Below are 26,843 nucleotides of genomic sequence, written 5' to 3' on the forward strand. Positions count from 1 at the left end.
GGGAATTTTTGTCTATGGGAAGATGGGGTGAACACTGATGGAATATTGCTGTTTTCCAGCATGAGAATTTCCTGCCTTTGAATTCCCCTTTATCACTGTGGGTCTCAATGTTGGTTTTTTCTACCTCCATACATGAAAAAATCCACTCCTGGGTAATAACAAATACTGTTATTAGAGAATTTAGAAAAAAGGCGATATCATACTTTATTGTTTTCCCTTCTTTGGCCAAATGAATTAAATCTAATCTTTTTAGCCATAGGAGCTAAGTATTTTTATTGGAACCAACTCACATGGTGTCATAAATATGTCCTGATAGTAATTTATTATGAGAGAGTAATTAGATGTCATTGAAAATATGTCTTTACTGCTAGATTGTGAAGCAAAAAGTATGATTTTGCAAAACAAGAGCTGCTTATGGTTAATCTGAAAGATCACTGGAATCTTTTGTTAGGAAGGGAGGTTTTAGAAACCCTTCTGACAGTAAAAGCCAAGACTAATAATATTTCTACTTACAGTGTCTTATTGAAATTATTTAGATCATCTCATTCCCTCTTGCCCTTTCCATACAATCTTTAAAGTTGTGGCATGTAAGCCTGGAAGATTTCTCAGTTAATTTGGTTGAGATGTTGTCAGTTGCCCAGTTTCTTATGGGAAAAATCCTATGTGCCCAGAGTGAGTAAACGAGACTCCTAGAAATTTTAAGTCATAACTGATAGCTGTTCTATTTCAAAAATGCCTTCTAGACATCCTAAAAGGTGTTTGAAGGTTCTGTAATCTGTCTAACTAGGTCTCATTTGCCTATTTGCTATAAAAAGGCAGCTTTCTACTAACTTAGCTTGTTAGTAGGGGTTCTTAAAATTTAGTTATCACTAAAATGTCCAGTAATTACTTGAAACATAATAATGGCCTAACAGTAAAGTAATATTAGCATTTTCTGTTTTTAATTTGAGTTTAATTATTATAGATCACATTTTTAAAATGCTAATAAAAGTATTGCTTATATCAGTGCCCATAATGCTAGACTTATAATGCAGCATTCTTACAAATTGTCTTGTAGTTATTTGTCTTCAGTAGATACTGTTTGATAAAATTTTGTTAGAGATTTCTTTACCTAAAATTTCTTTACCCAGGGAGAATAGTGATCTATAGCAGTGTACCATAAGGTCTGATAAATGGATTTTCCCCCCTATCTAGTGGAGAGGCATAGAAAGAAGAAAATCAATGCTGGAATAAACAGGATAGGAGAGCTGATCCCATGTTCCCCTGCCCTGAAGCAGGTAAGAAGTCTACTCCTATTTTCATTCATTACTTGTGAACAGATAATTCCCTAAGTTGTTTCATTGCTCAGAGTGCTTATTTTTGTTTCCTGTCATTTTTGGTTTTTGGAGTTAATCATCGCCTCATTGTTTTTCATTTGCTTAATTTTCTATATACCTATCTTTAATTTTTCCCATACTGATAACAGTCTTCTAGTAGAGTATTCTACATGATCAAGTGGACCATATAATTTCTAGATCTTTAAGATCTTGCATTATTCAGTCCCACGATTACATTCATTTCTGTGCTACAGTACTTACCAGGCATTTCTTTTATTTTCTGCCAATGATATTTTTTTATTACCTGTAAATTCTTACCTAGAATCTTCCAAGGATCTCTATTTTATTCTCTGTGCCCTGTCAGCCTCCACTGGCACTTAAATCTCAGCTTATTAAAGTTTTCTCTCATGAAGATAGCTTTTTGTTTCTTCTGATAATGAGGATAAAGTGTGCTTACTGAAAACAAAACAAAATGGAAACAATATGGAAGTCATAAAAAGTTTGAAAAATAAGTTGACATCCTACTCCTAGGTTGTAACTATTATTACAAATGTTGTTACACATCTCTTTGGACATTGCTTTATGAATATATATGTATATATATATTTGTAAAATATGTTTCATATATATATTCATAAAATGTTTCATAACCTGCCTTGTCATTTTCACTCAGTCGTACATAGTAGACTTTTTTTCATATGATCTCCTTTCTTTTTAATGATTATATAGTGTTTCATGATAGTGAGATATCATAATTTGTGTTAGCCTTTTTTGGTTAATTGTTAGTTAAGTTAATATATAAACATAACAAATAGTACTAAATAGCTTAAAACAACATTAGTCTCTGGCTTGCCTGCCTCCCACATCCAATACAGCAACTTAAAGGCATCCATTCTCTACTGTTTCTTTTGGCATTCACCTTTATATTTTGAAATAATATGCGTATATTATTGTATCATACTTTTTCTATTTTAGATTTTATCTATTGACTTTCCCTTGTTAAGTCCTCCCAATATAATTCCACAACTTTTGATTAAATCAGTATTCAGTTCTTATGTTATTAAGACTGTAAATATTGTTTATGGTGAGCCAAAGATTAGTATTATTATGTTTTGTTTCATATGAAACTTTTTTGGGGGAGGGTTGGTAATTACCTCATTGTTATCAGTTTATATATACCTATCTTTTTATTTATTTATTTATTTATTTATTTATTTACTTTAGATTTTTTAAATTTATGTTTTATTTTTTATTTTTATGTAAGCTGTACACCCAGTGTAGGAAGTCATGACCCCGAGATCGAGTCACATACTCTACTAACCGAACCAGCCATGTGCCCCTCTATATACCTATCTTTATTTCTTTCCACACTTTCAACAGTCCCTTAGTAGAGTTTCTACATAGTCAAGTGTACCACATAATTTCTATTTTCTCCTTTTTCCTTTGAAACTTTCCTTCTGGAACCCTCTGCCCTTCTTCAATCTCAACTAGTTGGTCTTTTACAACTCTTCTGTTTCCTTCCTTCCTTCCTTCCTTCCTTCCTTTCCTTCTTTCTTTCTTTCTTTCTTTCTTTCTTTCTTTCTTTCTTTCTTTCTTTCTTTCTTTGTTTCTTTTCCTTCTTTCTTTTCTTTCTTTTTCTTTTTTCTTTCTTTCTTTCTTCCTCTCTTCCTTCCTTTCTTTCTTTTCTTTCTTTATGTCTTTCTTTCTTTCTTTCTTTCTTTCTTTCTTTCTTTCTTTCTTTCTTTCTTTCTTTCTTTCTACCTTCCTTCCTTCCTTCCTTTCTTCCTTTCTTCCTTTCTTTCTTCCTTTTTTCTTCCTTTCTTTCTTTCTTCCTTTCTTTCTTTCTTTCTTCCTTTCTTTCTTTCTTTCTTCCTTTCTTTCTTCCTTTCTTCCTTTCTTTCTTTCTTTGTTTTAAGTAGGCTTCACTCCCAGTGCAGAGCCCAGGGCAGGACTCTACCTCATGACCCTGAGATCAAGACCTGAGCTGAAATCAAGAGTTGGACGCTTAACCAGTTGAGCCACCCAGGCATCCCTCTAACTCTTCTGTTTTTAATTTCAGGTCTCATGATTTTGATTTCCAAGAGTCTTTTTCTTATTCTCTTTGTCCTTTTTCATGTCACATGTTTTGTTTCATGAATACAATACCATCATATCTCTGAGAATGTTATATAGGTTTTTTAAAATAATTTTTCTTCTGTTTTCCATATTGTCTTTCTTCTGATTTTCTTTTTTTCCCCTTTGTTTTGAGGTTTTGTTTTTCATTTTGGAGACTTTCCGTAAATGCTTGGTGATACTTAACCGTTCTCATATTTGAGAATGAGGCATTAAAATTTAAAAGCTGATTGAATAGGTTGATTTTTGGTGCCCTAACTATTGAGTGATTAGGTGGTAAGCTAGTGTTGTTGTTTTTGTGGAACTAAAAAATATCAGTATCTTTTTATTTTGGGGGTAGCTGTTAACTTTTACCTTCCAGAGAAGAATCCTTCAGCCCCCAATCTAGGAGTGGAAAGGAGTTTAAAACTGGTTGCCATATTCTGGGAGCTGGGTGGGGGAAGGTGTGCTGCTTTAGGAGGAGAATTTTACTTTACCCTCCTGTCTTCACTGAGGAGTCTCATCTTGTCCACTTCTGTGCCATGCATCTCCGAGGCTGAAATTCTCTGGTTCAAATTTCACAGAAAACAAACTTGTCTCTTGTGGTTGGGGCAGGAATGAGAAGTCATGAAGCTGCATAGGATATGTGTGTGTGCTGAGGGTAGAGGGTAGTTTTATTACTGCGTAAGAAGAGTCTTTCCACCAGTCCCCTCAATTTTGATCCCATACCTCACCCCACCTTTTGTGGTGGCTAGAGAGCTTCCCAGTCCTGGACCTCCCCAGGCTTTCAGATGGCCAGATCAATTCCTTCTGCAGGATGGTACTTTTGTCTTGCATAAACATGTTATCTATCTATCTATCTATCTATTTACTTAAAGTACTTTGTTTTCTTACATGATCGCAAATTTAAGGGCAGGCTCTATGTCTGCAGATTTTTTTTTTTTCCTCCACATCTCAATGTACAGTAGCTTCTCAGGAAATATTGATGTTTGCCCAGGAAAATCTTATTTTCCTGCTTTTGACGGTCATTCCTACAAGTTTCTCTGAAAGGAAACTATGAACATTTCACTTCCTTGGTGTCCTAGCATGTGTGGTGGAAGTCAGTATTTGGCTTCTAGAAGACGAGTAGATTAAGATTTTCTTCACTATTGCTATGTGTCCTCCCTCAGCCCATCTGCAGTAGGGAGGCGGATGGGCATTATTATGTTCTACCTTTGTATCAATTCTTCCTTTAAGAAAGAACAATATCAGGGCATGTAGGCGCTCAGTTGGTTGAGTGTCTGACTCTTGATTTAGATTTAGGTCATGATCCCAGGGTCATGGGATTGAACCTTGTGTTGGGCTCTGCACTGAGCATGGAGCTTGCTTAAGATTCTCTCTCCCTCTTACTCTCTGTCCCTCTACTTCTGCCCCTCCCCCCTGCTTGTGCTCTCTTTAAAAAAAAAAAAAAATTAATTAAATAAATAAACGAAATTTTACAAAAAGGCAATAACTATTTTTTCTCTCTAGAGTAAAACGTTTCCTAGATTATATTGGGTCTCTGTTGGGACTCAGTCTAAGAAGCCCAGAATTGTAATTTTGTGAACCAAAGACCTAATCCCTGATTCCTACCTGAAAAGAACTATCTGATAAAGTACTGGGGATATTTAATAATAAGCATACTGGAATAGAAGTTAAACATTCACTGCAATATTTTTAATAGCTGAAGAATAAGAAACCAAAATGCCTCTTGGTTAAATAGTTATCATACTATACTGGAAAATAAAATAAATACAACCTTTAGAAAGTATAACATAGATATCTAAACCCTATATGGAAGTATCTCCAAGATATATTTGTAAATAGAAAAGAAAAATGTAGCATACTGCTTATAGTATCCTTCTATCTGTTTTTTGTTTGTTTGTTTGTTTGTTTGTTTGTTTTTAAAGATAGATCCATGTATCAGCATAGAGTATTTCTGGGAGGATACACAAATAACTATGACTGTTACCTCTGGAAAAAGGTATAGGGAGCTAAAGCCAAAAAGAATGTCACTTATGTTTTATTTTTAACAATTGTTCATAGGGTACAAACAATATTAAAGTCTAGCATCCTTACAGGGCCTTGAAGGCCCTCTCCAGCCTCTTCTCCTCCCACTCTTCCCCTATATACTTTAGTTCTGCTCACCTCACCAGGGCCCTCCAACGTGCCAACACAGCCCTGCCTAAGAGCTTGTCCTTGCGGATCCTGCTACCTGGACCCTCTTCCTCCAGATACCCACAGGGTTTACTTCCTTCAGGTTTTTGCTTTGCCTCACAGAGAGGCCTTCTCCAGCCTTCCCATGCAAGATAGATTACAGTACAGTACCTTAGTTTGGGCTCCTATAAGAAAAATACCATAGACTGAGTGATTTAAACAACGGAAATTTATTTCTCATGGTTCTAGAGGCTGGGAAGTCCAAGATAGAGGTGCCAGCTGGTTTGGTTCCTCGTGTCTGCTCTTCCTGATTATGTCCTTGTGTGACAGGGAGTGCAGTCACCTCTCTCATGTCTTTTCTTCTAAGGGCACTGATGTCATTCATGAGGGATACACGCTCATGACCTAATTACCTCCCAGAGGCCCACCTCCAACTACCATCATATCAGGGATCAGGGTTTCAACATGAATTATAGGGGGACACAAACATTCAGTTCATAGGACAGAGTGACCTTTGCCATTTCTCTGGGCCCCTCTTTACTCTGTTTTATTTTTTTTTCCTAGCACTTAGCCCTACCCAACTGTATGTATGGAAAATACTCCTGAAGGTCAGGAATTTTCTCCGTTTTGTTTATTACATCCCCAGTGCCTAGAAACAGAGCCTGATGCATAGTGGCTGTTCAGATTTAAATACTTAGTAAATGAAAAATGAACAGCAGAAGCATTTGAATATGGTGCCCATTTTAAATTTTGAAAAGATACATATCACATATATGTGATAAAACCAAAGCTTTAAGTTTCTTCTGGCAAGTTCTTACTCTTCAGTGAAACTTTTAAGTGGTTAATTCTCTTTGGCAGAGCAAGAATATGATCCTGGACCAAGCCTTTAAATATATAACAGAACTGAAAAGGCAAAATGATGAACTCCTGCTTAATGGAGGAAACAATGAACAAGGTAAAGATTTGAAGATTCTTCATTTTTGTTGTTTTTTCAGTGTTCAGGTCTTCGTGTCACAGGGCAACTTATATGAGGATACAGAGGCTTTTTTTGACCAGAAACATTGTTAAGATTGTCCATGCATTCGGTGGGCCAGAGAATAGTGTTGCAAATAAATTCATCTTAGTTTACCTCTTTTCCCTCTTCTGTGAGCAACTCTAATCTTGCAGGCATACATAAGTTTGATTTTGGACTCTTCCGTGCACTTCATATTTGCTGAACTCATGAGACAAATAATGCTGGATCGCTTTTATTCCACTTGGATCTTCCAGCTAGGGGAATCCCGTGAGAGGATATAGGGGAGAGTCCTGCTCAGTGTAACTTAAAAACAAAACAAAGACCTGCCTGGGCCAAGATTTAACTGTGACTTAACTCAAAAGGTCAAAACATTCCGTTCATAATTGTTTATACTGCATGTAATGTGTGTATCAGACTGCCTGATCATTTAATGAAATTTGATTTTTATTATTTTTTAGATAATTACATTAAAAATTAAGTTTTTATTTTAATTCCAGTACAGTTAATACATAATGTTATATTAGTTTCAGGTATACTGAAATTTGATTTTTAATTAGAAGTGACATTTTTATGCTATATAAGTTCTGTTTTTCCATTTGCACTAGAGAGATTTCCTTGTAAGAGCTGAAAAGAAAAATGCCAGGCAAGTGAAAAGCTCAGAATGGTAGGCAGTTTGAATTGTCCTTTATTTATGGCTCTGACAAAAACGGAGAAAGAATTTCCTGGGACAACTCAGTAGGTCACCTTAAAAGGAGAGGAACAAAGGTAGAATTTGCTGAGGTGGGGCAGTGTTGGGCTACGTTTATTGTATATCCAGAAGGTCAGCATTCTGAATTCTCTTTGCTTGCCTTAAGTTAGATGACAGCTTACCCCCTCCCCCACGTCAGCTGTCTTTTACAGTCCAGGCCCTGTTTTATGATGCTGTTAGGTAGTTAGATTCGTCATACATGTTTGGTAAGCACTCTGAGGCATCCCATAGAAGAGATATTAAGACTGGAATGATGTGTAGACTTTTCTAAGGAGAGCTTCTTTGGTTTCACACCCCAGAGGCTGAGGCAGTTGAGTTACATTAGGGAAAAGGGAACGTTTTGGAAAAATATAAGTTGCGTAGGGCTCAGGAAAGGCTGAACAGGTAGGCCAGGGCTTGGGGCAGCACCTGAGGCAGCTTAAGTCTCACTACATTGTCATCTCTGTCACCATCCTTTCTTTGGCTCTTTTTTGTGCATCTGCTCTCTTCTCTTTTCTCCTCCCAGAAACTTCCCACATATCCTCTGTCCATAAGACAGGCTGGGCTGTAGTCTGAGCAGCGGCCTTGGGAATCAGGCCCACCTGGGTTGAGTTTCATCTTCACTTATGCACTCAGTACCTGTGGCTATTTACTTCACCTCTCCGATCTCAGTTTCCCCATCTTAAAATGAAGATAATCACAGCACGTGTCTGGTTGACTTTAGACAAATTTATGTAATTACTCTGAGTCTGTTTCTCACATCTTAAAATACTGATGAGAGTAGGTAGTTCCCGTCTCATGGTTGTTATGAAGATTAAAAGAAATAATGCAGGTAAAGTACTTTGAGTAAAGTTGGCATATAGTAATTACCATCATCATTGTTGTTATTATTATGAAATGAGACAATGAATGAAAAGTGCCAGGCATGTAGTAAGTGTGTAATAAGTGAGGACAATCATCATTATTTGGTCCATAAAAATTGTCCCTTAACTTCTGATGCCCATGGCACATTGGCATCATTCTTCTGTGTCTCTTATTTTAAATGTCTGAGAAAAAGAATCCATTAGTCTCAGCTCATCCTTGTCAGAACAGAACTTTTTATTTCAGGCCACTTCACAGGGCATTGGCTTTGAAGATTGGCTGCCTTTGGTGGATGGGGAGGGGAGAGATCTACCACTGTGGCAAGACAGATGGGATGTCTGGAGTCACAGCACATAAATACCAACAGCGAAGGTTGCCCCAGTAGTAGGATCCATGGGTGAAGTTCTCTCCCTTAGAAAAGAGTAGGGCTGTGACGGTAGCATATGTCCATTGGCCCTGTCAAGGGAGATTGAAGTTCCATTATTGATGCTTTCTTTGGTGCTCTACTACTTTACCTTCAACCTGTTCCACTGTCTCTGGCATTTCAAAGAGTAAAATAGAAGTGAGTTTAAAGCCATTTATAAAAGAGACTGACTATTACCACCACAAGTAATGTTAGCTGTTATAGCATGTAAATGCTATTATATTGATATTCAGTGTTATTTTCCTAGCATGTGACCGTGATATCAGTGTGCCTTCCCTTCTTTTACCTTGGTAGCTGCCCCATTGGGAATTTTTGAATTGGGGATTTTGAGATTTCTACATTATGAGTAATTTCTGACCTTACTTTTAAAGATATTTATTTTTAAAAGGATAGGATAGAGGCTTGTTACACCAATGTAAAAAGGAGAAAGAACTTGCATTAGAAAAGAACTGAAGATTCTCAGATGAGGTATTTCGAAATGCTAGAATTAGACTTTGGTAGTTAGCACACAGTTTTTTCTTAAGTTACTGTAAGTACTGACACTACCAGGTAATTGTTTCATTTTTATTTTTAATATTGTAGCTGAAGAAATTAAAAAGCTACGTAAACAATTGGAAGAAATTCAAAAAGAAAATGGCCGATATATTGAATTACTGAAAGCAAATGACATATGCCTGTATGATGACCCTACAATCCACTGGAAAGGAAATCTTAAAAACTCAAAGGTCTCTGTTGTTATTCCCAGTGATCAGGTTCAAAAAAATATCATTGTTTATTCCAACGGGAGTCAGCCTTGTGGAAATAGCCAGGGAACAGCTGTTCAGGGGATAACCTTTAATGTTGGTCATAATTTACAAAAGCAGACCGCCAATGTGGTGCCAGTACAGAGGACTTGCAACCTTGTGACTCCTGTGTCTATTTCTGGAGTTTACCCTTCTGAAAACAAGCCATGGCATCAGACCACAGTTTCTGCATTGGCTGCCAACCAGCCGGTTCCTCTTTGTCTTCCTGCTACCATTCCTGCTCAAAATATTCTCGAGCTTTCCACCTCCGAAAGCGAATCAAGCGTGCTTGGTGCCACCAACGGCCCACTGATTGCAGTTCCCATTGGGCCTGAACCTCACCAACATCGTTCTGTGCACACGTGTCTAAGTGATCAAAGTTCTCCTGAAAATAAGAATGGGCAAGAGAGCCCCAAATTATTGAAGAAAACAGTCCCTTGTGCCACAGGCGTCCCCACCACTTCCTCAGCGACTGCCACTAAAGTGCACCACGGAAGCCAGTCCTGCCTGAGCATCCAGGATTTCAGAAATGATTTTCAAACCACCTTTGTTGTCTCAGTTACCACCACAGTCTGTTCCCAGCCTCCCAGATCTGCAGGTGATGCTTGTCCAGTGAGCATCAGCAAGGGTGCAGACTCGGCAAGTGTTACCTCAGCGGTGGCCCCTTCTGCCCCTGCAGGAGGGAAGACCACCACTCCTGTAAGCACTCTTTCTGCAAACCCTTTGGACAATAGTTGGACTCTTTCTTGTTCTTTGCCTTCTTCCAGTGCTAGTGCTTCGGATTTGAAAAACATTAATAGCCTTACCCGAATTTCCTCCGCTGGAAACACACAGACGACGTGGACTACTTTGCAACTGGCGGGAAACACTATTCAGCCCTTAAGCCAGACACCTTCTTCTGCAGTGACTCCGGTATTAAATGAGTCTGGTAGCAGCCCTCCCACAACCAGCCACAGTAGACACGTCGCTACTGGCGTCAACGTGAATAATTCCTTTCTCGCAGATGGGCAGGTGGTTGAGCAAGTAGTTGTCACCTTGCCTTCTTGTCCATCTTTACCTATGCAGCCACTAATTGCCCAACCACAAGTTAAATCTCAGCCTCCAAAAAGTATCCTTCCATTGAATTCAGCAATGCAAGTGATTCAGATGGCTCAGCCAGTTGGGTCGGCTGTGAATGCAGCTACAGCTAATCAAAATGTTATCATTCTTCAGCCCCCCAGCACCACCCCTTGCCCAACAGTGATGAGAGCAGAGGTTCCCAACCAAACAGTAGGTCAGCAGATAGTGATCATACAGGCAGCTAATCAGAATCCTTTGCCGCTCCTCTCAGCTCCACCTCCTGGTTCTGTTCGACTCCCTGTCAGTGGAGCCAATGCTCTACTAGGGTCTAATAGTTCAGTGCAAAATGTTTCGACCCCCCAGACTTTTGGAGGAAAGCATCTTGTCCATATATTACCAAGACCTTCATCTCTATCAACATCTAGTTCAACACAAACTTTTTCTGTTACCATGTCAAACCAACAACAGCCTCAAACCATTTCTTTAAATGGACAGCTCTTTGCTTTGCAGCCTGTGATGTCCTCATCAGGAACTACAAATCAAACCCCTATGCAAATTATCCAACCCACCACCAGCGAAGATCCAAACACCAATGTTGCCCTGAATACATTTGGAGCTTTGGCCAGCCTCAATCAAAGCATATCACAGATGGCTGGGCAGAGCTGTGTACAGTTGTCTATTAGCCAGCCTGCCAATCCCCCAACTGCCGCAAGTAGTCAAACCATCCCAGTTCACAGTGTTTCATTAACAACAACGGTAGCATCTCCCATGACAACCGATAATTCTGCCACACTACCCAGTACTTACAGTCTGGTAACTACTCCCTCAGTGAACACTGTAGCTTGTTTACCTAATGTGAAGTCAAAAAGGTTTAAGAAGCCAGGTGCCAAGAAACACTTAGCAGCTCACAAGTCCGCATGTCCCCCGAATCCAGTCAGAGAGGTGGGCAAGTTAGCCTGCCCCAGCACTGAAGCCACGGCAGAGCCGTCATGTGGTGATGGACTGCTGGAAAGCCTCCCTGTCGTGTTACCGTCTGTCACCATGTCCCAGGCAAATTGTGTGAGTGTTTCTGGTTCACATTCTTTGGATGTTCTGAATCCTGAATCCGTGATACCCGAATCTGTCCCCAAATCTAAGTCAACAGAAGAGTCTAGCTCACCCTCCCAAGCATCTGTAACGAGTGAACATTTTGTAATGGCCCCAGCAAAATCCAAAGATTCTGCCCCCATTCTGCAGCAAGAGGCATCTCAGGATAAGCCACAAGCTAGTTTGGCATTGTCAGATGCTGCCAAATCCTGCACTTCAGCCAGCGTGTTGATTCCATCTCCAAATGATCCCCACCTTTTGGTTTCTCAGGTTTCTGGGCTCTCATCCACCACTAGCACTACAAGCACTGACTGTGCTTCTGAGGTAGAAATCATTGCTGAACCTTGCAGGGTGGAGCAAGACTCATCAGATACGATGCAAACGACAGGTCTGTTAAAGGGGCAGGGTTTGACTGCATTGCTGTCTGGTCTTGCTAAAGAAAAAGACCCTCAGAAATTGTCTCTTTCGGTGCCGGTGGACCATCCTGACTTTCCTTCTGAAAATTCTAAAATGGCGGATTCAAGTGTCGATTTACATCCCAAACAGGAGCTGTTACTGATGAACAGTGATGACAGAGGTCCGGGGCAACACCACTCCTGCATCCCTGATCAGGAGGTTATTAATGGCTCTTTGCTTGTCAGCAGGCAGGCCGACTCTCCCATGTCCACCAGCTCTGGCAGCAGTCGTAGTTTCTCAGTTGCATCCATGCTTCCTGAAACGACGAGAGAGGATGTCACCAGCAATGCAACAACGAATACCTGTGACAGCTGTACCTTTGTAGAGCAAACTGATATAGTTGCTCTTGCTGCAAGAGCTATTTTTGACCAGGAGAACCTTGAGAAGGGAAGAGCTGGCACCCAGGCTGATATGAGGGAGGTTACTTCAAAGCCTTCTGAAGCCTCACCTTTAGAGGGAGACCAGCCTTTCAAAACACAGATGTCTAAAGAGAGTGGCCCAGGACAGGCAGAAGCAACACCAAATGAATTTAATTCTCAGGACTCAATTGAAGCAACTGTGGATCGATCCCTCGGAAAACCAAGTTGTTCTGTAGGAATCAAAACATCAAATGCCTCTTTACAGGTTTCGACTTCTCAGCCACCAAGCATCACCAGTTTAAGTGTCAATAATCTTATCCACCAGAGCACCATCAGCCATCCTCTGGTCAGCTGTGCTGGTCTATCCCAAACCGCAGAGCAAGCACCTGTTCCGGCAACGGTTAATCTGACCGTTGCATCTAGTTCCTACGGTGGTCAGCCTCCCGGGCCAGCTCTGATGACCGAATATTCCCAAGAACAGCTAAACACCATTACTGGCACCATACCAAATCCACAGGTTCAAGAGCCACTCTTAAAGCCAAGTCAGGAAAGCCGCAAAGACTCCGCCAAGCGGGCTGTCCAAGACGACCTTTTATTGTCTTCAGCTAAACGTCAAAAGCACTGTCAGCCAGCCCCGCTGAGGCTTGAAGCTATGTCGCTGATGAACCGCACTCCGGACAGCATTTCTGATCAGACTCAGATGATGGTCAGTCAGCTCCCTCCCAACTCTGCAAACTCTGTTGTGCCTATTAGCAACCCAGCACATGGAGATGGCCTCGCACGATTATTTCCACCGAGTAACAATTTTGGGGCCCCTGCATTGAGACAAACGGAAGTTCAATGCAGTTCTCAGAATTCAGTTACCGAGCAGCAGCAAACCCAGGCCAGTCAACATCTCCAGGCCCTGCAACAGCATGTGCCAGCCCAAGGGGTATCTCACCTGCACGGTAACCACCTCTACTTAAAGCAGCAGCAGCAAGCAGGACAGTTAAGAGAGAGGCATCACTTGTACCAACTGCAGCGTCACGCGCCTCATGCAGAGAGCTCTGTCCACTCTCAGCCACATAACGTCCACCAACAGAGAACTCTCCAGCAGGAAGTCCAGATGCAGAAAAAGAGGAATCTCGTTCAGGGCACTCAGGCCTCTCAGCTTTCCTTACAACCAAAGCACCATGGAACTGACCAGTCCCGCCCCAAGAGTGGTCAGCCACATCCCCACCATCAGCAGATGCAGCAACAGATGCAGCAACATTTTGGAAGTTCCCAGCCAGAGAAGAGTTGTGAAAACCCTTCGACCAGCCGGAGCCACCACAACCATCCCCAGAACCATCTCAGTCAAGATATGATACACCAGCAGCAGGATGTTGGAAGCAGGCAGCAAGGTTCGGGGGTTTCTTCTGAACATGTATCTGGGCATAATCCATTGCAGAGGCTTTTGACTTCAAGGGGCATAGAGCAACAAATGGTGTCCCAGCCCAGTATCGTGACTAGGCCTTCAGACATGCCCTGTACTCCACACAGGCCAGAGAGAAATAGAGTTTCAAGTTATTCTGCCGAGGCACTTATTGGAAAGACATCTTCTAACTCAGAGCAGAGAATGGGCATGTCACTTCAGGGTTCCAGAGTTTCAGATCAGCTTGAAATGAGAAGCTATCTTGATGTTCCCAGAAATAAGAGTTTGGCCGTTCACAATATGCAGGGTCGCGTGGACCATACTGTTGCCTCGGATATCCGCCTTACTGACTGTCAGACGTTTAAACCAAGTGGAGCCAGTCAGCAGCCCCAGAGTAATTTTGAAGTACAGTCTTCAAGAAATAGTGAAATAGGTAACCCGGTATCATCATTGAGGAGTATGCAGTCCCAGGCTTTTCGAATTAGTCAAAACCCTGGTCCACCACCAATCGACCGCCAAAAGAGATTATCTTATCCACCAGTTCAGAGTATTCCGACAGGAAATGCCATCCCACCAAGGGACAGTGAGAACACATGCCACCAGAGTTTCATGCAGAGTTTACTTGCCCCTCACCTTGGTGATCAGGTCCTTGGAAGCCAGAGGTCACTCTCAGAACATCAGAGGAACACACAGTGTGGTCCATCCTCTGCAATTGACTATAATTGTCCCCCAACCCATGAAAGTGTCCATATTAGAAGGGAGAGTGAGAGTCAAAACAGGGAGAGTTGTGACATGTCCCTAGGTGCGATTAACACCAGGAACAGCACCCTGAATATTCCTTTCTCAAGTTCTTCTTCTTCAGGAGATATTCAGGGTCGAAACACAAGTCCCAATGTGTCTGTACAGAAGTCCAATCCCATGAGGATAACTGATAGTCATGGGACCAAGGGCCACATGAACCCTCCGGTCACAACCAACATGCATGGGGTTGCAAGGCCAGCTTTGCCCCATCCGTCTGTGTCTCACGGAAATGCTGAACAAGGGCCTCCTGTACGTCCAACTAACTCTTCAGTTCCCCAGCGATCAAGGCATCCCTTGCAAGACAGCAGTGGTTCCAAAATTCGTCAACCTGAAAGGAATCGTTCCGGAAACCAAAGACATAGTAATGTCTTTGACCCAAGTCTTCCCCATCTTCCTCTGTCCACTAGTGGCAGTATGATTCTTGGACGCCAACAAGCCACTACAGAGAAGAGAGGAAGTATTGTTCGTTTCATGCCCGATAGCCCACAAGTACCTAATGATAACTCAGCGCCTGACCAGCATACACTATCACAAAATTTCGGTTTTCCTTTTATTCCCGAGGGTGGCATGAATCCACCAATAAATGCTAATACTTCTTTCATTCCACAGGTTACTCAGCCTAGTGCCACTCGAACGCCAGCTCTTATCCCTGTAGATCCCCAAAATACTCTGCCGTCCTTCTATCCCCCCTACTCCCCTGCTCATCCTACACTGTCTAATGATATTTCCATCCCCTATTTTTCTAATCAAATGTTCTCAAATCCTAGCACTGAGAAAGTAAACAGTGGAAGCTTAAATAACCGATTTGGATCAATTCTGTCTCCTCCTAGACCTGTTGGTTTTGCTCAACCAAGTTTTCCTCTGCTCCCTGACATGCCACCAATGCACATGACCAATTCTCACTTGTCTAACTTTAATATGACATCTTTGTTTCCAGAAATAGCTACAGCTCTTCCCGATGGCTCGGCAATGTCACCTTTGCTTACAATAGCAAACTCCTCTGCCTCTGACTCTTCCAAGTCCTCAAACAGACCTGCCCACAACATAAGCCATATTTTAGGTCATGACTGCAGTTCAGCTGTTTAAATACTGATAGACTAAATGTAAATGTATCGGATGAGATTACAAATGTGTTTGTGTGTGCATGCACACATAATGCACATGGTGAGGGAGGTGGTGTGTGTGTGTGTGTGTATGTCTTTGTGTTTGTGTAATCAGTTTCCAGTTATCTTCTGAATGTAGGGAAGCCACGTCAGAGATGATGCGAATACTGGGTTGCCAGCAACAAACTATCTTTCATTTTTAATTGCACGGTGTGCTTTTTAAGTTTTTCAAGTGGAGTTGCATTTTCAAGTTTGATTTGTAATCTTATATTCCCTAAATACTTACCAGCTGGAAGTTGGGGGAAAATCCCTTTGGCGTGTGTGGGGTAGTAGGAAAGAACCTAGATTTTAAATTTGATTGCTGATCATTTGTAAAATAGATAACTTGAGGTATTTGAGTTGCTCTCCAAAAATACAGACACTTCGATATAACGCAGTGGCTCATCACCAAGTGCTTGGCTGATGACAGCATCTAGAACAGTTTCTTGCCCCTGGCAGGTATTGAATTAATGTAGAATGAATGTCCATGGTTCAAATCAAGCAGTTAGCAAATAAATGAGTTGCTCGATCAGCCTTTACTCCCAAGGTTTGCTGTAGGTAGAGGCTTCTTTCTTAATGATAATACTGCCTAAGCTATCTGAATTTTAATGTCTCATTCTTCAAATTAGGGAGCCATGTTATCTTTCAGTGTGCCAAGATCCTGGAAAGCAAAGGTCTTCCTTACTTAGCCTTAAAAATAGCAATCCGAAAAGCAAAGTACATAGACTTTGTCCATTTTGTGCTTGCATTTTTGCATCAGGTCCTAAGGATAAAAGCAGTTGTATTGCAGAATTTTACATGTGTTTTGGCAAAGATTGTTGCTTCATTGGTGAACTTTGTTTTTAACATTTTCTTCATTCTATTTATTTGAGCTTGAAATGCTTTCTTTTATATTTGTTAATCATTAGGGACTGCTCAGTAAATAGTGTGTTTGGAATTTACGCAGTTATATGAGCCTTACTTTTTAAATATTTCTGAGCAGAGTCTTAAGCTCTGTCAGTGTTTTCATTTATTGATATTTATATTTAAAAGATGGCATTGTATGTTACATTATTACCCCGTATAGTAGAATTGTAATGAGAAGACGAATTTGTTCATTATTTTTCCTGATGGTAGATGTGAAATGGTGCTTCAAAAAATTGTCTCTGTATATGTCTCTGTGTGTGAGTGTGTGGGGGGAGGGGGAGAAGGGGGACAGAACACAGACATAGATTTGAAAATATAAACTGGTCCTTTAAAAATTGGCCTGCCATCTGGAAATGGAAATTGAGACCTGAGACCTGCTGAAGTATTGGAAAACTGGATGTTAGGGTTTTTAAAAGCCCCACAGAAGTTAATTATGTACACACACACACACACACACACACGCTCATATATTGAATTTTGAAAACTTAAAAAAAACCTCTGAAAACAACCATATATACTCATATTCTCAAACCTATTACTTTTTGTTGTTGTTATATTCTGCCAAATATAGGATCAAGTGGGAGAGATACATATACATGGTTCTGTCTGCTCTGTTAATAAAATAAACCCAAGAGCCAGCATTTTATTTTTTCCTCCTTAAAAATGCCTTCTCAGGCTGGGTCAGAGCTGTTAACTCTGGCGAATACCTCTTGTGAAGACTCAGTGGAAGGGTCACGTGTGCCTCTTGAACTGTTCTTACCAAACTTTCCTCCCTCCTCCTGCTGCTGACTGAAGCAGCCTCCTGGGAGCAAGAAAAAAAAATGTAAACAAGAAAAGCTTCTGTATTTTCTCCTTCAAAATACTCATGGGGAAGAATAGGAGTTACTTAAATAAGACAACAGATAAACACAGTAGTTAAAACTTTTAATTGAGGGGAAACATGAGATTTATGGCTTGTTTTTTAATTGAGTTTTAGGTTGTAACATTCAAGTTTTTCTCTGTACTTGAAAGGTCCAGCCTGCCAATTTCAAGAAAGGTAGTGTTCAATATGTTTGGTTATTCATTCTCCCTTCCTCCGTCTCTCTGTCTCTCTGTCTCTGACACACACACACACACACACACGCGCGCGCATGCATGCACGCACGCACGCACGCACAGCGTGGTGGCTATTGAGTCCTGAAGAACTGGGCACTGTTAGATAGAACGAAGGTAACAGGCTAAGGAGAAGATCAATTTGAACATTGCAATAGAAAGGCCTCAAAGCCTGGCACTTTCAGATATTTCTCTGTTGCATTGATTTTATTTTTCTGCTCAGCCCTGTTCAGAGATAGCATTTACATGTTTCAGAGCTTTCATTCCAAGAATGTACTTTGATCTCAAATGAGCCCCTACCCCTAAGTAAGGCTTATTTGACCCTCTGAAAAAAGATATGACTCTCTGCAAATAATTTGGCTCCTGCTTACATGTAGCTCTAATTATCTTACAGACATGTGCATATATATGTAAGAGATCATTGTATATATGGACTCAGTTCTGAAAGTGTTCAGAGAAGAGTAATCTTATTTGATTTAAAAGCATGAGTGTACAAGATTTATCAGCAGTATATTAAGTATTTGATAATTAGAGCTAAATGATTTGGGGGAGGAATTTTATTTAATATCTAGCAATCTCTGGATATAATTTTTGGCAAAGGTACGGCAGAAAACAGTCAAATAGTAAACTTTAATGTTATTCTTGGCTTGCTCATATATGACTATAGAATGTAAAACCATTTCCACAGATAATTTTTTAATTTATGAAAATACACAAACATACAAACCTATGAATCATAAATGAGAGTCATTAATTAAATTGTTTTTCTCTCTTTTAGTGTTACTGATCACATAGAATCAATTAGAGAAAGTAGTTGACTCTGACCATTTAACACAGTAACTTCTAATGAAGTGAAAAATTTCAGATACTTCATCCTGTATAAACTTTTAATATGTCAATCATGGATAAAAGAAATCAAGTTTGATGTCATTTCTCTTTTTGGGATATTTTATACCACTTCAGGAAATTTATTTTTGTTTATATCATAAGACCTTTTGGGGGGACCAGGGATGGCATCTTTTTTCTAAGTAAGGAGCCACATCCCCCAGTGATCATGCTTTATAAAATTTAACATATTAGAACTGTGGAAAGAGAAGAATGAGGAGGGAATATTCTTTTGCAGCAATTTCCATTTACGTATCAGGGTGAACTGCAATAAAGATCCATTTTTAAAAATCAGCCTTCTTAAAATACAAAATTATTTAAACATTTTAAAGATAATTCATTTGCCTTGCTCTTGCCTTCTAACATTATCCATATCATGGAAAGGCTGAAATTTATACTCCAAAAAAATGTGGAAACGTGTTTTAATGGAGGTAAGGTTGTAAAATTTTGAGAAAGGATAAAGACTCACTAATAAGCATCTTCTCAGCTTTGTCCTCCCTTTGATAGATAGGTACCGAGGCTCCTCTTTTCTTCCATCTGCTGTGAGTCAGCAGGTGGCAGGGAACCTGCTCATTTCCTTAGGATGATTACTTCTCTGCCTTGAAATGTTTATTGGACCCACCCATCTACTGGATCATTGTGTGACAGTGAGTCGTGCTCCTAAATCAGTGAGTGAGTCCCAGTTCCTGGCTTTGGGAACCACTGTATCTCCTATTCTATCAAGAGGTAACAAGAATTTCTTGAAACAAAGTTAGTTCAGAATTAATTTAAGATACTGAATGCGCCATACAGTTAGTTCTCTTCCTTGTTTTGATGAGCTTGCTTTGGTTTTTGTTTTTGCTTTTCCTCATGGAGGAGTTTAGAAAGCTCAAAGGTGGTACCTAAATCAGATGGCTTTGGGTTGATACTTTAGGAACCTGGAGGTCGTACTTCTGTTGTCTGTATAAATTCTGCCTTTGCCTGGAGCTAATTGCCTATGGCTGTGTATATCCAGAGGGCAATAATAATAGCCAAATAAACTAGTGTGAAGTTAATCTGTGAGTGATGATTTTATGATACCTATATGCAAGTTAAAGGCCAGAAACTCATTCCTTCTTGAACTACCTTTTTTGGCCAAATGCTATGAACAGAAAAGGGTCCTTTTTTTTTTTTTTTTTTTTTTCGACTTAACCATATTTTGTCTGCATTCTACACCTTCCTGTGTGAGCTTGACGGTGTTTTTACTGGAGTCTGTGGGAGATAGCAAGTTTGGATTGGGGCAGTCCAGCATGAGGCCCTTCTTGGACACAGAGCTTCTAGTTCTGCCCACATGCCTCTATTCTGGTACTGCACTTTACTTGAAACTGTGCCTCTGGTTCTAAGACCAGCCATTGGAACATATTACCCACTCCTGTGTTACATAGCAAAGGACCAGTCGGAATGGTACGTGCTGTGTAGTCAAACACCTAGAAGACAAGAACAGCTGATGTTTCTCACTGTTGCCTTATCATTCTCTGAGCCATCTTTGATGCCGATCTTGTAAAAAGTGTACTAGAAGCAAAACTCCTTTTAAACTCAGAGCTTGTAGGTGGTGGTCATTCAACATCCTTGTTTCTGTATTTGCACAAACCCTATCCGCCGCAGGGGTCTGGCACACGCATGTGTTCAGATGCTTCCTAAACACGAGCTAACTTGGGTTGAAAGTGGATATAATATTCAAATTGGTGTTATTTTGGATGATAATCTGCATAATCTGTCACTAGAGATCTCATGAGACATAGAAGATAACTCTTCATTTGTAATTTAACACTTTTAAAGAAGATGATCATAAGTTGTGGGGTTTTCTTTATTTTTTTGGCTCAGTTGTGTATACAGCTTGGCACCATATGATGTCCCAGGAACTTAGAGCTTGCTCCATCTAACTCCTTCTTCACTTCTCTGGATCTCTTTACCCCCATCCCTCAAGTCTTAAAACCATTTTCATCTGTGAGGTCATTGAGGCACTGGACTTGACTATATTGGTAACCTTTAAGGGAGTTAAACTGTTGATCTTCCAAGAAGAAAGGGACCAGACAGTGTTGCTTAAGATGCTGCAGTTGTGTTACTGTGAAGAAAAGATTTGCTTCCACTTTCAGCAGGCTATATATATATATATATATATATATATATATATATATATATTCATTTTGGTAAAAATAGGTGGAAAATCGGAAGACATAATTACCTTCACAAATTATTTATAGATACACTGGGTGAGAGGCTTACTGTAGGGCAGTCGCCAGAAAAAGCTAACTGTAGTCTTTCAATAGTGTAATATTTGTATCTATTCCCATGCCAGCGATGTCTGCTGTGTACTGTGTCCTATTACTGTAAATCACCTGGTTTATAATACTAATGGGAACTAATTTGTTTTGTAATGGAATCCAGAGCAGATATGTATAATATGATCAGGATTGTCCTCCCTGTTGTAAATAAGAATAGGTCCTGTTTATTTTGACATCTTTTTACAAATGCATTGTATTAGGGTGTGAATATTCTGAACCATGCTCTTGTTTAAAGTTTTGAAATTTTTATTGGTAAATGTAACATTTTAATGGTTGTAATAATTATTTGTATAGATATGAATATAGTATTTTATTTAAGAAAATAAACTTTGCATTTTTGCATTGTGAATTCTGTCTTTTCTGATCATTGCCGCGTGCCACCTCAAACCTGGTATTAAAACAACTTGTCTTGTATACCCAAGTTTTCTGTTCAAGGAATCTTCCAGTATTACCACAATGTCTGAAAATGATACCGTGACCCACTTCCCCTGGGGACTGTGTTCCTGATCAAAGAGTCAGCCTCAAATAAACCAGACCAGTGCTATAGTGTTAGAGCAAACTATACATCTCTGTACTCATTGTAAAAAGTAAAATTAGAATCCCAGACCTGGAAGAGTATTGAGAGAAGATTCAGTTAAAGTCGCTATAGTGGAGGAAACTGAAGCACAGAACTTTGGAACCAGAAATGGGTCTTTCAGTATAGCTTCCCACATCAACTTGGTTACTGTTTACAACCATGAAGTTTAAGAGGAAAAAACAAGTTGCAGGGGAGCTTGAACAGCACAAAGTGATAGAAGTTTAAATGCCTATAAATGAAACAATTTCTTGCTTAGGGATACCAAGAGACGTGATAAAAATTGTAAATTAAGGAAATGACAAACCTAAAGTTCAGTACAATGGGTACTTCTTAGGAAAGGAGGGAGGGGGGTTGTATCAAGGATGGGTACATCAAAAGCACTGGTATGTTCCATTGAACCAAATAGTAGATAGGTGTTTGTCTCATTTACACCAGGAGATTTTGTTTTATAAATGAATAAACTACATTCTAATATTAAAATGGGTAAAATGAGGATGTTAGAGATCATTTATTCCCATATCTCAATAAAGCTCTTTTTAAAAAATGTTTATTCAGTTTTGAGAGAGGGAGAGACAGAGACAGAGAGCCAGTGGGGGAGGGGAAGGGGAGAGAAAGAGAGGGAGACACAGAATCTGGAGCAGGCTCCAGGCTCTGAGCTGTCAGCACAGAACCCGATGTGGGGCTCAAACTCACAAACCGTGAGATCATGACCTGAGCCGAAGTCAGACACTTAACCCCCTGAGCCACTCAGTTGCCCCAATAAAGCTGTTTTGTTTTTTTTTAAGGTATTTCCACAAAGAAAACTTCAAGTGGTTTTACTGGAAAATTACTTTAAATATTAAAGGAAGAAATAACACTGATCTACCATGACATAGAGAAAGAAGGGATCACCTACAAACTTGTTTTAGGAAGTTAACAACTTTGGTACCAAATCTGTCACATTATAGCAAAGGAAAATTATAGGCCAATATCCTTAATGAACATAGATGTGAAAATTCTAAAGATGTCCACAAATTGCATCTAGTGATGCAGGGAAAGAATTGTGCATCATGACCAAACAGGATTTACTTCAGGAATACAAGGTTAACATTTTAAAATCAATTTAGGCATCATTGTCTCAGAATAAAGGAGAAAAAAAACCTATATGGTAACTCAGTTGATAAAATTCGGCCTCTATTTGTGGTAAAAACTCTAAACAAAATGAGAAGGGAACATTCTCAATCTGATAAAGCATATCTACAACCCAAACAAAACACCAAACACAGAACTACAGCTCATATTATACCTGATGATCTCCACCTGAAGTCAGGAACAAGACAAGGATGATCATTATTATTCTGTCTATTCGACATCTTATTGATGTTCCTAGCCAGTGTATTACTGAAGAATAAAGCTCTTCACCCAAAACTATAAAACGTTGCTGGTAGAAATTAAAGGATACAAATATTAAAGCATTTTGTCGCACACCTGAAACTCATTTAACAGGGCAATTATATCTCAATAAAACCATTTAAAATTACTCTAAAGCTCTAACACTTCAAACTGTGATACTGGCACAAGGAAAGATAGTGGACTAATGGGAGGGGACAGAAATCTCAGAAATAGATTACACATTATAGTCATTCGATTGACAAAACTGCCAGTTGCGTTTCAGTGAGTAAAAGGTGGTACTTTCAATAAATGTGGCTGTAGCAGCTGGCTATCAGTATGGAGGGGGGAAAAAGACCCTGGGCCTCCCTACTCCACACTATACACAAAAATTCCTTTGTAGTCATAGGCCTACATGTAAAAGGTAAAAACACTGAAGCTTGTAGAGCAGTGGTGCTTAAAATGTAGTCCCAGAATCCTGGGGTTCTCTGAGACGCTTGCAGGGCATCTGTGAGGTCACAGTTATTTTTACGATACTACTAAGATATAAGATGCCTGTAACTGTATTGGCATTTGCACTGATGGGGCAAAATCAGTGGTGTGTAAAACTGTCAGTGCTTTAGCACCAATCAAGGCAGTGGCACCACTGCTGTGCTAATTGTCATTGTATTCCTTTTCTAAAAAATTTGAGTATAGTTGACACATGATGCTACATTAGCTTCAGGTGTACAGCATAACATTTGTTTGTTTACTCATTCGCTTTTAGATTCCACACATGAGAGAAATCCTGTGGTACTTGTCTTTGACTTATTTCACTTAGTATAATACCCTGTAGGTCCATCTATGTTGTCACAAATGTCACAGGCTCATCTTTGTTATGGCTGTGTAAAATTCCTGTGTGTTTGTGTGTGTGTGTGTGTGTGTGTGTGTGTGTATAACATCTTCCTTATCCATTCGTCTGTCAATGGACACTTGGGTTGCTTCTATATCTTGGCTATTGTAAATAATGCTGCAATAAACATAAGGGTGCAAATATCTTTTTGAATTAGTGTTTTTGTTTTCTTTGAGTAATACCCAGTCATGGAACTATTGGATCATACGGTATTTCTGTTTTTAATTTTTGAGGACTCTCCATACTGTTTTCCACAGTGGCTGCACCAATTTACATTCCCACCAACGGTGCGTCCTCACCAACACTTGTTTCTTGTCTTTTTGATTGTAGCCATTCTGACAGTTGTAAGGGGATATCTCATTGTAGTTTTGCCTTGTATTAGCCTGATGATTAGTGAGGTTGAGCATGTTTTCATATGTCTGTTGGCCATCTGTTTGTCTTCTTTAAAAAAAAATGTCTACTCAGGTCCTCTATTTTTTAATCAGATTGTTCTTTTGGTGTCGAGTTGTATAAGTTCTTTATATATTTTGGATATTAACCCCTCATCAGGTATATCATTTTCATTTCTCTTCTCTCATTCACTAGGTTGCCTTTTTTTTTTGTTTATAGTTTCCTTCTCTGTGAAAAAGCTTTTTATTTTGATGTGGTCCCCATAGCTTATTTTTGCTTTTGTTTTTCTTGACGTCGGAAAATGTTGCTATGGCCTGTATCAGGGAAATTACTGCCTGTCTTCTCTTCTAGGATTTTTATGGTTTCAGGTCTCACATGTAGGTCTTTAATGCATTTTGGGTTTATTTTGTATATGGTGTTGGAAAGTGGTTGTTTCATTCTTTTGCACGTAGCTGTCCAGTTTTCTTGGCACCATTTATTGAAGAGACTGTCTCTTCCTCCTGGTATATTCTTGCCTCCTTTGTCGATTAGTTGACCATATAAGCTGGGTTTGTTTCTGGGCTCCCTATTCTGTTCCATTGATCTATGTGTTGATTTTTGTGCCAGTACTATACTGTTTTGATTATTACAGCTTTGTAGTATTTCTTGAAATCTGGAATTGTGATACGTTTAACTTTGTTCTTTTTCAAGATTGCTTTGGCTGTTCACGGTCTTTTGTGGTTCTGTACAAATTTTAGTATTATTTGCTCTGGTTCTGTGAAAAATGCTGTTGATATTTTGATAGGGATTACATTGAGTCATTGTACTTTTAATCATCATAAACTTACAGTTAAAAAAAAGCCAATTTCATTTCAGAATGTTCTTGATTAAGCAGTACAGATTAATACTTTTGTTAAAACTTGGGTCATAAGTACACTTCCTCTTAATATTCTTTAAAAAATTTTTTTAAGGTTTATTTATTTTTGAGACAGAGAGAGATAGAGCATGAATGGGGGAGGGTCAGAGAGAAGGAGACACAGAATCCGAAACAGGCTCCAGGCTCCGAGCTGTCAGCACAGAGCCCGATGCGGGGCTTGAACTCACAAACCGCGAGATCATGACCTGAGCTGAAGTTGGCCGCTTAACCGACTGAGCCACCGAGGCACCCCTTAATATTCTTTTTAAACATTGCATTAATATGTAGTATTCTATGAGCACACGGAAAACAAACATAATGCGCTTCTGCTAGAAACCAAAGTATGGTGGTTGTGGTAGGAAAAGTTACTAGTGTGTGGATTATGGAATGAAATAGTGGCTTTCTTCATGGAATACTAGTTTTAGCTGAAAGAATTATTGAAATCTATGATTATTTGGCATTCTCAAAAATTAATGAAATGAGCTCATCACTATATCCAGTACTGTAAGTTTGAAAGGAAGGACTTTCTGATGAAGTCAGTGGTAGTATCAATGAATTATTTTATATATATGTTTTATATATATATATATATATATATATATATATATAAACATAATACTATATATGTATTTTATATATATAAACAATAATATATATATGCAATTGCAATAATATACATTGCAACTAATGCAATATGCAATAATATACATTGCAATATATGCAATGTATACACACACACACACACATGTTTTTTTTTTTTTTTTTTTAATCTGAGCTGAAATCAGGAGCCAGATGCTTAACCAACTGAGCCACCCAGGTGTCCCAGTATATATATTTTACATATGTATACATAATTAAATGTGCAAATGTTTGGAAGATTTCCACAATTCAGTGAGCCAAGATTTTCCAAACGACCAAAGGATGCTGTGACAAAACCGTGCATGGATAAAATGATCCATTCAAATTGCAGGCTAGACTGGGGTGCCTGGGTGGCTCAGTTGGTCAAGTGACCGACTTCGGCTCAGGTTATGACCTTGCGGTTTATGAGTTTGAGCCCCACGTCAGGCTTTGTGCTGGCAGCTCAGAACCTGGAGACTGCTTCGGGTTCTGTGTCTTCCTCTTTCTCTCTGCCCCTCCCCCGCTTGTGCTCTGTTTCTCCATCTCAAAAATAGATGAACATTTAAAAAAATTGCAAGCTAGAACAATAGATTTTAATGTTGCAATACATGAAATGTTCACTGATGATAACTTCAAATTCCACATTGCAACTAATCTTTGGGAAACTGCCATTTGTTGAGTTTTGGTGGAGTATAAAAGAAGAATATCTACAGTTGTCTGGAAAGACTACTCCCCTTTCCAACTACGTATTTCTGTAAGGCTAGATTTCCTTCACATACATACTTCAAGCAAAACACATACTTCAGCAGAGTGAAGGAAGAAATTATTAGGAGAATCCAGCCATCTTCTAGGAAGCCAGACATTAAATAGATTTACAAAGATGTGGAACACTGCCACTCTTCTCACAAGTATTTTTTGTTGTTGTTTTGGAAGATATAGTTATTTTTCATGAAATATGTTCTTTGTGTCATGTAATGAGCTTATTGTTACCTATTTGTAAATTTTCAATTTTTATTTCTGTAAAGGCAAATATTGATAGGTGTAACTCAGAAATAAAACCTCTTTGGGGTCCTCAATAATCTGTAGGACTGTACATAGGTCCTGAGACCACAAAATCTGAGAGCTAATGTTCTAGAAGAAACCATAGGAAATATTGTCTGGCCATATCTATAAAAAATTGTTACTTGAGACTTCATTAAAATTGAGAGTTTTTCATCAGCAACTCACATA

The 26,843-nt window shown here is 39.4% G+C and overlaps 1 protein-coding gene across 4 annotated transcripts in view; it reads left to right on the forward strand.

The window, feature by feature from the left end:
• The window catches only part of USF3 (upstream transcription factor family member 3), a 58,422-nt gene extending 37,200 nt beyond the window's left edge, over positions 1–21,222 (forward strand). For 2 of the 4 annotated variants that reach the window (XM_058731375.1, XM_058731376.1), the window contains 3 exons: positions 1,195–1,277; positions 6,441–6,537; positions 9,192–21,222. In XM_058731375.1, the coding sequence (XP_058587358.1) occupies positions 1,195–1,277; positions 6,441–6,537; positions 9,192–15,631 (6,620 nt within the window). In that variant the 3' untranslated portion in view covers positions 15,632–21,222. The remainder of the gene's footprint in view (positions 1–1,194; positions 1,278–6,440; positions 6,538–9,191) is intronic. The other 2 variants (XM_058731378.1, XM_058731377.1) reach the window with 1 other exon arrangement.
• The last annotated feature ends 5,621 nt before the right edge of the window (positions 21,223–26,843 follow it).

Source organism: Neofelis nebulosa, chromosome 5, assembly GCF_028018385.1.
Source record: "Neofelis nebulosa isolate mNeoNeb1 chromosome 5, mNeoNeb1.pri, whole genome shotgun sequence".
NCBI classification, from domain to species: Eukaryota; Metazoa; Chordata; class Mammalia; order Carnivora; family Felidae; genus Neofelis; species Neofelis nebulosa.